The 15,300-nt window shown below is 35.7% G+C and overlaps 2 protein-coding genes and 1 long non-coding RNA gene across 6 annotated transcripts in view; 1 reads left to right on the top strand and 2 right to left on the bottom strand.

Annotated features, from left to right (window-relative positions):
• LOC106872690 (uncharacterized) overlaps nt 1-750 on the bottom strand; it is an 8,226-nt gene extending 7,476 nt beyond the window's left edge. Inside the window, exon 1 of the long non-coding RNA XR_001409795.2 lies at nt 594-750. This is a non-coding gene — a long non-coding RNA (uncharacterized LOC106872690). The remainder of the gene's footprint in view (nt 1-593) is intronic.
• Nucleotides 1-11,672, top strand: part of LOC106872689 (ankyrin repeat family A protein 2) — a 12,111-nt gene extending 439 nt beyond the window's left edge. Inside the window, exons 1-9 of one of the 4 annotated variants that reach the window (XM_014919764.2) lie at nt 767-891; nt 3,070-3,195; nt 3,837-3,972; nt 4,711-4,796; nt 5,202-5,268; nt 6,482-6,547; nt 7,435-7,658; nt 8,878-9,025; nt 9,394-11,672. In XM_014919764.2, coding sequence (XP_014775250.1) covers nt 3,094-3,195; nt 3,837-3,972; nt 4,711-4,796; nt 5,202-5,268; nt 6,482-6,547; nt 7,435-7,658; nt 8,878-9,025; nt 9,394-9,464 — 900 coding nt within the window. In that variant the 5' untranslated portion in view covers nt 767-891; nt 3,070-3,093 and the 3' untranslated portion in view covers nt 9,465-11,672. Of the gene's footprint in view, nt 1-766; nt 892-961; nt 1,082-2,019; nt 2,196-3,069; nt 3,196-3,836; nt 3,973-4,710; nt 4,797-5,201; nt 5,269-6,481; nt 6,548-7,434; nt 7,659-8,877; nt 9,026-9,393 lie in introns of those variants that run through there. The other 3 variants (XM_052972184.1, XM_014919765.2, XM_014919763.2) reach the window with 3 other exon arrangements.
• The window catches only part of LOC106872686 (programmed cell death protein 7), a 14,327-nt gene continuing 9,607 nt past the window's right edge, over nt 10,581-15,300 (bottom strand). Inside the window, exons 5-9 of the mRNA XM_014919760.2 lie at nt 14,344-14,482; nt 13,750-13,862; nt 12,455-12,575; nt 11,822-11,909; nt 10,581-10,758 (exon numbers count right to left, since the gene is read on the bottom strand). Of these exons, the coding sequence (XP_014775246.1) occupies nt 10,638-10,758; nt 11,822-11,909; nt 12,455-12,575; nt 13,750-13,862; nt 14,344-14,482 (582 nt within the window). The 3' untranslated portion in view covers nt 10,581-10,637. The remainder of the gene's footprint in view (nt 10,759-11,821; nt 11,910-12,454; nt 12,576-13,749; nt 13,863-14,343; nt 14,483-15,300) is intronic.

Raw genomic sequence — 15,300 nt, 5'->3', positions numbered from 1 at the left:
TATATATAAGCTTATACATACATAAGTACATACACAAGCACTTTACTGGCACTGGGTCTGTGGAAAATTGGAAACATTAACAGAATATCGAAACAGAATATGTCCCAAAAAGGGTGCGAATATACTGCAATAGACACACAATATAAACAAATTTACTTTGCTCAAAGAAAACTGATCGGTGTGGGGAAAACTTATTTCAGTCATTTTGTTTCCCCAAGTCAATATACATGTGTGTGTGTGTGCGTGTGTATAAAGTATACTATTTGAATACAGTGTGCGTATATATATATATATACTACAAAAACTACAGTGTGTGAGAATATATATATATATATAGAGAGAGAGTATCTGAATTTATTATACAGAAAAGAGAGAATATAACAGAGAGAGAGAGAGAGAGAAAGAAAGAAAGCGAAAATGACATGACGATGAAATGTAGGACAAAATGTAGGACAAAACATGGCGGGCGGAGATAATTGTTATTTCGAAGAAAAAGAAACACCTATAAACATAGAAATAACACAAGTAAATAAAAAAATATGAATATAATATAAAAATAGTATTCCTTAAAAAACGTTCAATGAGCAACTTACGACTCATTTCCTCTCTCTATTTCATTCACTTCTTTCCAAACAACAGCAGATCTCTTCGCTTTCGATGATATTGTTCTTTTTGCTCACCCACAACTCTCACCTCTGCTCAGTAGCGAATCTAACCTGCTTATGATAGTACGCATGCGTTAATAGATCTCAGCCAATGAAATAACCCCGTGTTAAAAGTTGTACGGAAACGCTTCTGGTACAGTTATTAATAGGTTCTGCTTTAATAACTGCATTGCTGATTGATTAGATCAATTTTTTTATTTCATTCATCAGTTTCTTATTCCATCCTGTAAGTGTTATTGTTCGAAGATGTGCTTTTATTTATTTCGTAAGCTGGTGTCTTCACCGTATACATCCATCCATCTATCTATCTATCATCTATCTATCTATCTATCTCTCTTTGCCTATCTATCTATCTATTTACACATATTCTTTTCATGCATGTGTGTGTAAATGCATATGTATTTGGTTTTGTGCGCGTATGTAAACATTTTTTGACAATTCTATCTATTTCAACCATAAATGACACATAACAAAAACCTAAGTAAATTTCTTAATATTAGGGATAGGTAATCACACTTAGATACATATATATATCATTCTCGTGTGTATGTGTGTGTAGTTGTCCGACACTAATTGCCCGTCATGAGACTTGAATATGTGTGTGTGGTTGGTCAGTCGGCATATCTGATTATCTTTGATCTTTTGACAATTTTATGACATTCAGTTTGTTTGGTTAACTAAAAGAAAAAAAAAGAAAAAGAAAAGACTACTTATGGATTTTGGAAGCAATGTTTAAAGCTGGGTACCAACAACGTTGCAGACACCAAGTTTAGACTTAAAATCGATGTGATTGTTTGTCAATATTAGGAGTGAAGTTTTAGATTTAAAAAAAATTTTTTTCGTAAACATGACTTCAGCTGTCAAACCTCGCGATTTCATAATGTATAATGAATGCATATATATAGTATTTGCTATATGAAATTTATTGCTCGAAACGTTTACAGTCGGATGTGTGATTTTTTTTTTTTTAAGTTTTTATTTTATACTTGTTAACAGCAGAGTTTTGAAATGGTTATCCCTACTTTTTAGGGAAAGAAAAGGGCGAAGAGTAATGTAAAAAAAAATTCAAGCACAAAAATTATTTCACTCGTAACTTTCTTGTACGAAAAGCACCTAATCACTGTAGCAGTAAGCTCATTATGATTAAATATAAAACAAAGGATGAAAGTTCCAAATTTAAAGATAAACATGTAATACAGGAATACTAAAAGAAGAAGGATAAAAAGAAAATCTCATCGAAATTCCTTTCCCTTTTCCTTCTCCATGAAGTACCGATAGCTATGGCTATTTCAATACTCCGTCCATATATCTAAGTACATATTCCTATGTGTTTATTAATAAAAAAAAGAATATAAATAAGCAACGAGAACATTCTAATGACTTTATGTAAAGGGGAGATAACTCTAGCTAACTGGAAAGACGAGCTACCTACCATGTAATTCAAGTCGTCAGAACACTGCCAAACATTATGTATTGGGTCACGAATACACACACACACATATTCAGTAATTATTTTGGCGTAGCTGTCTGGTAAGAAGTTTGCTTCCCAACCACATGGTTCCGGGTTCACGTGGTTACTGCGTTTACGTCCATGTAACTTAACAGTTTAACAAAACAGATCGATAGAATAAGTACCAGACTTTAAAAAACAAGTACTGAGGTCAATTCATTTGACTAAAAAATTTTGAAGGCAGTGCTCCAGCATGGCCACAGTCTAATGACTGAAACAAGTAAAAGATATATATGTGTTTGTGCGTGTATAGAGAAGTTCCAGGTGTGAAAGCAAGGCCTAGAATCGAAGGACCCTAGAGTTAAACTAGTAAAAACCAAAGTCTTAGTAAGTAGGAAGGCAGAAAAATCACAAATCCCTTCAGGTATATGGCCCTGTTCGATCTGTAGAAAAAGGCGTAGGTAGAAACTCCGTAAGATGCACCTGATGTAAGCCTTGGACACATAAATGGTACAGCATATCAGAGGAAGGTTAATAGGGAAACTAGCTTTTGTATATGAAAGATGCACAATAAACACTGAAAATGTGCAGAGAATAGACTCCATCAACTGCCAGGTGGGCAAACTAGAGGTAGTAGATAGCTTCTGTTATCAAGGCGACCAAGTTAGTAGTGGAGGTGAATGTTCCAAGAGTGTAGCTGTGAGAATAAGATTAGATTTCTTGCTGCCACCATCATCTATGCTCATCAATGGAGCAAGGATAATTAATCTTTGGTTAGAGTACTGTTGAGGGTTTAATGTTGTCCCTCTTTCAGTTAGTTTTATGGTTGGTGGTAGAATGAGGCAGAGAGCTTGTGTTTATCTTTTTTTGGCAATGATGTATTTATTGTAGTTAGACATAGGAATATGTTTTAATCCAAAATTTAAAACTTTCAAAATATTTTCTCTTCTGCAGTTTCTTCTTGACTGTTCCAGAAATATGACTGACAAAACAAAAACCCAGTTTCCCCCACCTCAGTCAACGGTAGCGATCCCAAGTCCACAAGAACCTGGATACAAGTTAACAGACTCTGCCACAAAAGTAAGTAGTGGCCTAAATATTCTACTGCTCTTGTTTGAATTATAACACTCTGCTAGGCCACAAACAAGTAAACACATTGGATTTACGTTCATTCCATCTTTGGTGGGTACCTCCCAACCACAAAACAGTGACATCATCATCATCATTTTTAACATCACTTTTCCATGCTTCACAGGTCAGATAGAATTTGTTGAGATAGATTTTCAACAACCAGATATCCTGCCTGTTGCCAACCCCCACCTGCTACCAAGCAGAGTAATATTTTGTCATGGAAGACACAGGAAACGAACAACATCACTTGTAATACTCATTTTCAATCATCACATGATGTCAAAACAAAGGTACACACACAAACACCCTCTTTATACACATACACACACACACACATATTTATATATATATACACATGCACACACATACACACACAAACACACACACACATATAACAGGGTTTCACATATTTTCCATCTACAAAATTCTCTTGACAAGATCAACTGGAGGCTATATAGTGTTGTCGCTAAGCAATGAGATTGAACTCAGAACCACATGGTTACCATTGTTATGAAGCAAAATTCTTAACCATGCAGCAATACTTGTGCCACAGTTATTAATTTATTTTTATTATTTTCCATTTCTTCCAGCATGTAACCAGCAGAAGCAGAGTTCCGATTAGCCCAGTGAAGAAACTGACCAATGGACGTTCCTACCACCTCATGTCTCCTATCGACAGTGACCAGGAACTCAATGATCTAGAAGTGGCTACAGTCTTGGCTGAAGGTTAAAATTCTTTTTGTCAACTAACAGCCATGGGTCTTTTACTCAACACAGTATGTTAAGATGATTATACACAGCTGCTTATGAACACTCCAAAAGGAATCAAAACGTGCATACAGTTGTTGTCTCTTTTTCTCTTCTGCACATCTATTGTACAAACGAATATGTACAGTTGTAATCATCCTCCTCGTTCTCTTCTTCATCATCATTATCACCACCATCATTATTCCTACATTTACTTTTCCATGCGTGCATGGGTCAGATGAAATTCATTGAGACAGATGTCTTTCCTGTTGACAGCCTTCACCTGTTTCCAGTGATGGCAATATTTTCCCAAAGCTGAACATGTTTATACAGAAGACTGAACACAAGGGAAACCATTTAAATAGCAGTGGCACTTGTTTACAACTCTGTCTCGTGTTGCCAAAACAAGGAGGTTGAAATACACTCAGACAGTCCTCTTTTAGTTTCTGTCTACCAAATCCACTTACAAGGCTTTGGTCGGCCTGGGGTTATAATAGACATTTGTCCAGAGTGCCACACAGTGAGATTGAACCGGAACCAGGCAGCTGGGAAGCAAACTGCTTAACCAGACAGCCATGTCTGCACCGATGTTAGCTCCAAAGCCTATAGATATGTTGTTCAGCACATTATAGTATAGTATAAACTCTTTGTCTTGTCTAATATCTGATCAATGTCAACTAAACTTAATTTTAATGATTTTTCTTTTTTTATTTCCAGGAGAATCTCATGTGCAGAAATACTCAGCAATCAACAAAAACCGAAAGTCTGACCTGGCCATCAAAGTGACCCCATCACCATTTAGGGTAGGTACTTGGGATAATGCTTTGTTTGGGGGTAATGTACTTTGGTTTTCAGCAAAACTTGATTTTTGATGTGGTTCTGAAGGGTATATCAGCTCAGTCACCATTCTAAGTTGATATCCTTTGTTGGAAATTTTTATTCATCAGAGATTTAATTTCTTCACAAATTCCAGTTAAGTACCTAGGTGTGTTTTTTTTTTCTGAATTGGTTTATGTATGTTTTGAGATATTTTTTTTTTTACCCTGTGAGTAAAAGAAGTGTACTTGTCACTTTTTGACTATTATAGTTTTTTCTTCACCACATTTTTATTTCCTGTTAACTCTTTAATTAAATATGCTAACCCTTAATGAACATATGAATTTCTCTTTGCCTGTCTGTCTTAATATTTCTGTTCTTGCTGCTTTCAGCCATCTACTGTGATCACCAACCTACAGCGTGGTAACGTACAAACGACAACACCATCAATATTTCAGAGTAAGAGTTTATCAATCCTCGTATATTATTTTTCATAACTCCTGTGTTACCCATCACTTTGCTGCTGGTAAAAATATTTGTTAATCATGTATGTAAATGTATCTTCACAAATTGCTCCAAGTGAAAGTCTTTTTTTAAAGTCTGTGTTGCATTGTCTGTATGTTGAAAGACATACTGAAACACCCCCACCACACACACAAAACCACAAAACAAAATAACTATTGGCGTTAGGAAGGCATCCAGCTGTAGAAACTCTGCCAGATCAGATTGGAGCCTGGTGCAGTCTTCACCTCTTTCCAAGCAAGGTAATAGTTCCCCATGACCAGACATGCTTTGATGGAAGATTGGAAATGAAGGATACCATTTGCATGACAGTCACACTCATTTACAATTATCACATGATGTCACAAAACAGAGACAGTAACATCTACACACACACACAAACGTGTGTATATGTGTGTGTGTGAGAAGCTTCTTTCAGTTTCCATCTACCAAATTTACTCACAAGACTTTGGTCAACCCAGGGCTATAGTAGAATACACTTGCCCAACTGTGCCATACAGTGGGACTGAACCTGGAACCATATAGTTAGGAAGCAAACTTCTTACACACAGCCATGCTTGAATAAACAATGCATATGTTAAAAATTATTGAGGTGGGTTACTGTTTATCAATGAGTCAATGATAATGTCATCTTTTTATTGCCCCCCCCCCAAAAAAAAAAACAGAAACGATAATGAGATGAATTTTTTTTATCACACAAGAGGAAAGTGTAACATTTCACTTAAAATTTCTCTTGGTAGAAAGAAATGAAAAGTTAGCATTGACATTTCATATCTCTCTAACAAAGGAGTTATTCCAAAACATTGAACTTGCTTTCTTCACAGCATAAAAGTTATTCCAATGTTAGAACTATTTCGGTGACTTTTTTTGCAGACACATAACATCACTACTTTACTCAGATGTCATGTGTAAAAAAAAATCATCACTATTGAGGAAAGTCAAATCAACTCTGACACATATGCACTCAAGGCTGCTCTCCTCTGCTGGTCTATTGATGCAAATATCTTGGAGACAATTGCCAAGGAACACCTAAAGTGGCAACATATCAATGTCAAAGAAATGAACCAGATGGTAAAATAACACATCAAAAGGCACAGATCAGCCCCAGGAAAACTTTTTTTGATGACATTTTTTTTACATTTTTTTACAGATATCAGTATTCACCAGAAAGCTGCACAAGGAGAACTGGTTCTTCTCTGGCAGGAGTCCACCGACAGTGAGTAATTGTTTTTATACTCACTTTGGAAGAGTTGTAAGTTGTTAGTCACTGGTTTAAGTAGAAATGTCATCATCATCATGATGATGGTTGAAGTAGGATGTTACTTGTCCCATCATCATCATCATTGTCACATTTGGAAATGTTTTTTTTTTATATTAATCCACATTGTTAACAGCACTGTTATTATCACTAATGGTTTGTTTATTATTGTCTATCATCATCATCACTGTCATCATCGTCATCAACACCATTATCATCATCATCATAGCTATACTTTACCTCACACCTGTTCTGGCTACCTCATTACACACCACACAAACTTTCATGTATTCTACCTCACTAAGCTGTCCTCAAACACACATGACTCACTAAATGTTACACTGTGTCCCACATAATATACTTCTTACAACATACACTCATCATCACAATGTACCCCATATGACATACCATAACTACCACACTGCTTTTCTTGGCGAAGCAGATTAAATGTACTGTTGAGCCTGTGAGAAACAACAAAATAATTAGTTGGCTACGTCCACCTTAAAGATTGTAACTTGAACTTACAGCCACTACTCTTCATTACCAACTCACACCTTCTTGGCAACGTCTTTGCACGTGGTTTTCACAGCTCCCACAAACCATTCCACTCCACATAATATTCTTGAAGACCACAGTGTGGTACTCTGACAATGGATCAACAAACGATAGATATAGTGGATCAACAAATGATAGATATAGTGACTTACTTTTAGTTAAGAACTTCTCCTACAGTTGTCTTATCTGATAGAGGACATCATTAGTACCCTGTCTTGACACAAACCCAAAAAGTCATATTAAAAGAAAATTGAATTACATCTTTTGTATCTTCTTTGTTGTATTTCCAGATCTCAACATAAATAAACCTGATGAACAAGGTTTGACTGCTCTACTGTGGGCTGCAGCTAATGGCCAGTTAGCGACAGTGGAATATCTGCTGCAAAACGGTGCCAATCCATATGCGCAGGGAAACAAGGGTGAAAATGCCTTACTGTTTGCCTGTTGCTATGGTTACATTGATATAGTAAAACTACTTCTGAAACTTGGTATGGAAGTGAACTATGTAGACGAGGTAAGTTATGTGATGTTACAAAGACTAGTTTATTATAGGTGAAGTAAGTTGTATGATGTCACATGAAGAGGTACCACAGATTAAGTGATATAATGTTATGAAGATGAGATGCCATACAAAGGTTAGTTATATGTTACAGAGACAAGGTACCATAGACAAGATGAATTATATGGTAGAAAGTGGTACCAAAGATGAGGTAAGTTAAATGATGTAACATAGAGTCTAACATGATAAACTATTGATGTATAATGGGAAGGACACATATAGTGTTAGATTCCTTTATGACTATGACCATTCACTCGTTTAAAGGTATTTAACACTATATACACTGAACCTTAAAAGAAATGCGATTTTTCCAAATGTCATTTTTATATGGTAAATTTTGAAAATTTATTTCGGGGATGTAAGTGTAAATATTCCAAGATATGGACTTCCTGCATCAGCACAACATGAGAACCATGCTGTGGACGGCTCTCAGCCCGGATTTGAACCCAGTTGAACACTTGTGGGATGAAATCCAGAGACAGCTGAACCAAGTGGTCCCAAGGCTGACAACTCGTGTGGAACTGGAAGCATCTTTCCTCAAGGTGTGGACACAGGTGCCAATGGCTTTTGTGAACCACCTCATGCACTCTGTGTACCGACAGTGTATGGCCATTTTGAACACCCAGGGAGAGCATACGCAGTATTGAACATGTCATGCCCTACAATCTTAATGTGCTGGATCCACCTACTACCAGAACACATGTCAGTGACCCATGGACTGTGGTCAAAGTGCATCCCAAGAAATTGACTTTATCAGATTTATCAAAATTTATCTCTGACATAATGAAATTAAAACATATTTCACAGACACACACATCTCGCGTTTCTTTTGCAGTTCCATGCATGTCCTTTGCATAATACTGCTATTATATAGCGGTGAAACATGGACACTGACAAAGAAATTATCAAACAGGCTAAATGGCTGCTACACAAAGATGCTTAAGTGTGAAATGGCAGCAACATATGACAAATGAAAGCCATTACAGAGACCTGCCAAAAGTTAGCGAAAACATCAGGCAAAGACAGCTGCAACTATCTCTTCACTGCATGCGCCACCTTGAACTGGGATGCACACTGCTGCATTAAAGTCATTTTGTTTTTTTCTTTTATGTAAGAGAACTGTTTATTATTATTTTTATTATTATTATTATTATTATTGTTATTATTATTTCAGAGTGGTAACACAGCATTGATGTATGCTGTCAACAATAACCATGCCAGTTGTGTGAAGTTACTGCTAGAAGCAGGAGCTGATCTTACCATGGCAAATGAAGATCAACTGACTGCTATGGATTTAGCTGTCAGTCATAATCACAAATCAGGTAGGTAATTATTATTATTATTATTGAGTGAGAGAGCAATGCACTGCAATATTCAACTTTTGTCACAGTCATCTTTGTCTTTCACCCTTCTGTAAGAGTGGTCAGTAAAACACGCTCCAGAGTCAACTAAATTAATTCCCTCTGACCCCAAAATGTATGGCCTTTGCTTCCTAAATGGTAAAATTAATAAAATACCCTATTGTGTTTGGTTATATTCCATTGTTTTGTGAGCTCCAATCAAATCCTATTGGAATAAACTCAAGTTTTCCATCCTTATAGGACATACTGAAATAATGTATACTGCTTATCTTCTAATTATGTTGAATGAGAAACAAATGATAACAAATAATTTAATCTTCTATTTTCAGTTCAAAATGTCATTGAAAACCATCTTCTGTCCATATTTGAAGGTGTTTCATCACCAAACACATTAAAATGAATATTAATGCTGCTATAAAAACTATCACATTGGACAACAGTTCAGTGCAGTGCCCCAGCATGGCCACAATCTAATGACTGAAACAAGATAAACAGTGATGATTTTTTTTTTTTATATTACCATCTGAAATGTTTCATAAATGTTGTTGGTATTGCCTTCTCTTCTGTTGATTTACATCAGACCCTATGAAGGATGTACCACATTTCGCATTATTTATAGGACTTGTGTGGGATTTTTTCATCATAACATTAGGATGGAACAAAAGACTAAAGTATTTATGTGCTCGAATGCATGGTATTAAATGGACTGATACCTGTCAATGTTTTATATTTATATTAAATGTATCCTGTCATCAAAATATATCTGTCTGTGTGCACAGTTCTTTGAAATTAAATTGCATTACTTTTAATTACAAAGGTACTTGATTGGCAAAATCGTGAGAGTGTTCAACAAAATATTACGAGGTATTTCTGGGTTCAAATCATGCCATGGTCAACTTTGCCAAGCATCCCTCCAGGCTTGCTGAATTAAAGTACCGGTCAAGTATTGGGGCTGGTGGTATTGACTAACCCCGTTCAGATTTATCATCTGCTCATCATCATCAACCTGTCTACAAAGAATTTTGTTTTGCTCTGTGCTAGCATGAGGTTTTGTGGTATTTGAATAACTTATAACTTCATTCATCTATCATCATCAATATTATGAATATTATCTCTGTTATTATTATTATCAGTGAACTGGCAGAATTGTTAGCAAGTCGGGCAAAATGCTTAGTGGTATTTCATCTGTCTTCATGTTCTGGATTCAAATTCCGCCAAGATCAGCTTTGCCTATCAGCCTTAAGTACCAGTGAAACACTGGTGTCAATATAATTGACTTGTCTCCTCCCGCAAAATTTCAGGCCTTGTGCAGTGGGACCGAACATGAAACCACATGGTTAAGAAGCGATGCCTGTTGCCTTTATAACTACCCAGCCATGCTTGTATCTTGTTTTTCATTATAAATCTACACTAACGAGGCTGAGATGGTGCTGAACAACATTGGAAATTCTCATTAGCTCCACACATTTATCCATTCCACCAACCAAACCTTTAAACGGAAGCAAAGCAACACATCTTAAAGAAATAAGTTTATTCACAGTCAATTGCAGATTATATTTACAACAGGAAAATATCAGCTTTCCAAAAAACATGCCCAAGCTGGATTTGAAGGTTCTGGAGGTAAAACCCAAGTATCAGGGATCCGACTGGCACCGGGTGCAGTTTCTGGTGCCAAATAACAATCCCAGTCTCTCCTATAAAGACATAAAAGAAAAATAAGAGAGTAAAAAATATGTATTTAAATTTATATATCTCACAAAGCAGTAACATTTAATTTTAAGTTATTACTTTTTAATTAAACAAAAAGATGAAAATTTGATTTCAGTGTTCATTTGAGACCTTATTTTGAAATATAAAAAATAAAGTGCATTGTGGTCATCAAAACTAGTCATTCAAAATGAATATATAATCTATGAATGATCAGGTATGGGTTGGAGAAGACTCACTGAAGCAGTGTTTAAGTGCAGGATGCTCTTCCTCTCACCAACCCTTGTTTTTCAAGTAAGATTCTTTTTTATTCCACTGGTCTTTATGTTAGAATAAATGAAACCATCAAGCTATGGGACATAATGCTTATGGGAGACAAATGTCACAGATGCTCATATCACTAATGTGAAGATGCAAGAAAACAAATACACACACGTTATAAGGAGATGCTGAAAATTTCCTGGCTTTGGGTAAAAAAAAATACAGGAGGATCCGTCAGTTATGATTTTATTCAACATATTCTACACTCTCTGAGTGGTTGGCATTAGGAAGGGCATCCAGCTGTAGAAACTCTGCCAAATTAGATTGGAGCCTGGTGTTGCCATCCGGTTTCACCAGTCCTCAGTCAAATCGTCCAACCCATGCTAGCATGGAAAGCGGACGTTAAACGATGATGATGATGATGATGATGATATTCCCCTCTCAGATCCACACACTTAGCAGTCCTTCAGTCTTTCCAAGCCCTGTAAAAGGACTTGGAAGGTTGGGCCTCCAACCATGCCTTTTGCGATATCCTTAAAGCCAGGAATTTTGCAGATCTCCCTTGTATGTGTGTGTGTGTATTCATTCAAAAGCCAATACAATGCAAATTAAAGTAATAAAGACAGTTGTTCTCTCTTCATTCAGCTTTCATTCTTATATTTCATTTTGCACACGCACACCTACCATACTGTCCACACATACACACACCTACCATACTGTCCACACATACACACACCAGCATTACTGTTTACACACACACACACAATTGCTCCAGTTGTAAAAACTCACCGAATCTGCAGAAAAGACTCCCAATTGTCAATGGCCTGTGTGTAGTATTTCAGGAAAGGGTAACAAGGATCCATTGAATCGATGACATCTGTGGGGAAGAAAAGACCCTGAGAATTACTGGCACTGTAAGAATTATTTCACAAATGTAACAACAGGCAACCCATTAAGGGTTTTTCTATGTGGTTGCTAAATCTGCTCAAAGCAGCAGCCATACCACTCCTCAAATTACAACCTACCTTTTTAAAATAGGAAGGGATTTTTACGTCCTGAAATATTGGACAGTTGAAAGAACAGCAGCAACAACAATAAAAACAAAACAAAGATTACTGGGTAACTTAATTCTAATTTTCGTTACCTCATCTTCCAATCCATTTTACATTGTTTAGCCTTCTATCTCTTTCTATGTCACATATCATATACAATGCTTCAAGCAAGCTCTAACATTTTAGTTACATTTTTAGTTTAGGTGTACCATCGAATTTTGAAAAGAATATAAGTGTACCATAAGTGAAAAAGGGTTGCTGAGCACTGGCCTGGTCCATATCACTAAAATATAAGAAATCAAAGTTTATGTGTAGGAGCGTTGTTCCAGAAAGGGATATTAGCTAAACGCAAAAATATGTTTCCACAAACCTTTGCCAAACAGAAGTTGTAGTTCGCGTTTCTTCTCTCGCTTCTCAATTTCTTTCTTAACTTTGTGTGACTTTGCTCGTTCACGTTCTTTGGTCTCTTCCTGTTCACATTCCAGCATAACCTGCAACAAGGAACAAACACATTTATTTAGAAAAAGCATCACATTAAAAGCATGAGCGTTAGTGTATATTTGAAAAAGTGAATAAAAATAGAACTTTTCTGATAATTATTTTCTACTTTAGTTATTAAATTCTTACAAATCATTAAAGTGGAAAATAATCATCAGAAAAATCATATTTTTATTCACTTTTTCAAACAAACAAGCACACACACACACACATCTACTTGGAAAGCAAACTTTAAAATGATGATGATTATAATTTTATATATATCATCGACATCACCATTTTTACATTCACTTTTTCCCCCTACCATCATCTGTAGAAGCCTTATTAAAGCAGTATTCTTTGGCAAGATGCCCACTCTGTTACCAATCCTTGTTTTCCAACTGTTTGTTTTTCCATGCTAGCATAGGTTAGACCAGGGGTGGGGAAACTTTTTAGTGCAGTGGGCAAAAATTTCCAATGGGAAAAGTCCATGGGTGGACCACGAGTTCTAACTCATATCTGTGTAAATCTTGTATATATCTATGTATAATTTGATATACATTAATAAAGATAAGTTTAACACATTAAATTAAGTTCATTAAAGCTGCCACTGAATTTAGGACATTTATATTACTTATGCAGTATTCTGTATGTTTTAGCTAGAGTGTAGTTGGGTCTCAAGGAGGTGGTACAAACCTAGCAATATTTGTTTTATAGTGAAAACAAAATTTCCATGCAAATGGAACAATTTCTGTTCGAGTCTAACCATTTTAAATTGTAGTGGAAATGCAACCTCTGCTGCAAATAGGCATATGAATATTGTATAAATTATACAATTGAAAATTTCCATATTTTGTATATGCAAATATATAGGCCTGTAGGTGCAATAGAATGTGCTCGCGGAGGTTTCCTACCCCTGGGTTAGATAAATACGTATTATCATTGAAGCATAATATAACTGGATGCCCTTCTGATTGCTAACACATAATTGTTTTTCTAGAGGGGGATTATTTTTATTTTCCACTTTCTGACTACCTAATCCAAAATTTAACATGAAATATTTTTGACTGACCAGTGATGTTCAGTATTTAACACAGGATCTGTATAAGGGACAAAAAAAAAAAAGCAAATGAAGGAAAATATAATACAATGGTGTGCAGGTGAACTGGTGAATAATGATAGGTTTACCATAAGGGTACGCTGCTCTGCTTCATAGACATCCATCTGGTTATTCAGCATCCTTTGTAAGCCAGAGATGTCTTCCTCAAATTTCTTATCAGAATGGAATAATGTATATAAGCCTGAAGGAGAAAAACAAAAACATTAAGAATAAAGAAATAAATCATATCTTCTCATGATTTAGGGGGATTAATTACACTTTTATAAGATGTTGGTGTAGTTGTTAATAACAACTGCCAAAGTTTTATGAAAATAAAAAATAAATAAAAACTCTAGCCCACCTCTGAAGATATACAAGCAGGTAGATTAGATGGTGAACCTTAATAATTTAACTGTGCAATTAAAGTTTGAAGTTATTCCAATAATAATGTTAAATTTTTATCAGAAAAATAGAATTGGTATTTTCTTCAAGCTTCAATAAACTTGACATATCTCAATGGAAAGTAGTTTCAAACATGACATTCTTCAAGAAATGGTAAAGGTGATGAGATTTTTTGAGTGGAAACATCTGATTTATGCAGGAATCTAGGATATAAGAAATTACAAGGTTTCTTCTCCCCATCTCAAAATGGACAAAAAAAAAAAAGAAACATGCAAACACACCTTTCTTAGCAACATTCTCTTTGCGGATTTTCCTCAGTTTACTCAGGTTTCCAATCAGTTCCAGCATTTTGGCAACATCAGACTTCTTCTTACGAACTTCACCCAGGACTGAGTCAACTGCCACTTTCATTTCTTTCTCCTAAAAATACAAGTAAACCAGTTAGATATCAGAGAATATTCCAAGAAATACTGCAGTTCCACATTCCCAGTGTGAAAGAATCATTTTTGTTAAACTTTTAATTAACATCACCTTAATTAGTTAAAGAAAGGAAAAAGAGACAATAGAAGCAATGGTCATATCCTTTTCAATGCCTGCTAGTTAAATCAATACAAAGATTGTACAAAAAAGTACACAGACATAACAACATAGATGTAGAAGTGTTGTCATGAATTTAGCCACAACTCTGGTATTACAGACATGTGATTAGAATGTCACACGAAAGGCAAGCAAGATGGATTCTTCAAACCAAGCCAACAGGTAGGACACAAGGCAGTTGACTAAGAATGAGATGGTTGGGTAAGCACGCTGTCCACTCCTCTCTGGATCACGCCTTCCTCATCCACGTGGTCCCAATCGCCCTCCTAAAATCCTAACTCCACCATCGCGGAGGCCTTCCGAGTGGTCATATCCATGAACTCCTGGATATATATATATATATATATATATAAAGATAGATAAGGTCAGTTTATGGGATTATCTCATAGACACCGGCCTTATCTATCTTTATACTACACTGCTCTATAACTTGGAGTGTACTTTTTTTTTTTGATTTATGATTTACCAATGATATATATATAATCACTCGTTATTTTTTTTATGCCAGCTTTCCCATGTTCCTATAGGTAACATGAATATATCATTGAGGCACTGTTTTACAGCTGAATGCCCTTCCCAACACGTACCTATTTTCTAAGAGTATATATATACATATATATACACACATATATATATATATA

The sequence above is a fragment of the Octopus bimaculoides genome, chromosome 12 (assembly GCF_001194135.2).
Source record: "Octopus bimaculoides isolate UCB-OBI-ISO-001 chromosome 12, ASM119413v2, whole genome shotgun sequence".
Classification (NCBI taxonomy): Eukaryota; Metazoa; Mollusca; class Cephalopoda; order Octopoda; family Octopodidae; genus Octopus; species Octopus bimaculoides.
This window is presented reverse-complemented; position numbering and strand designations above follow the sequence as displayed.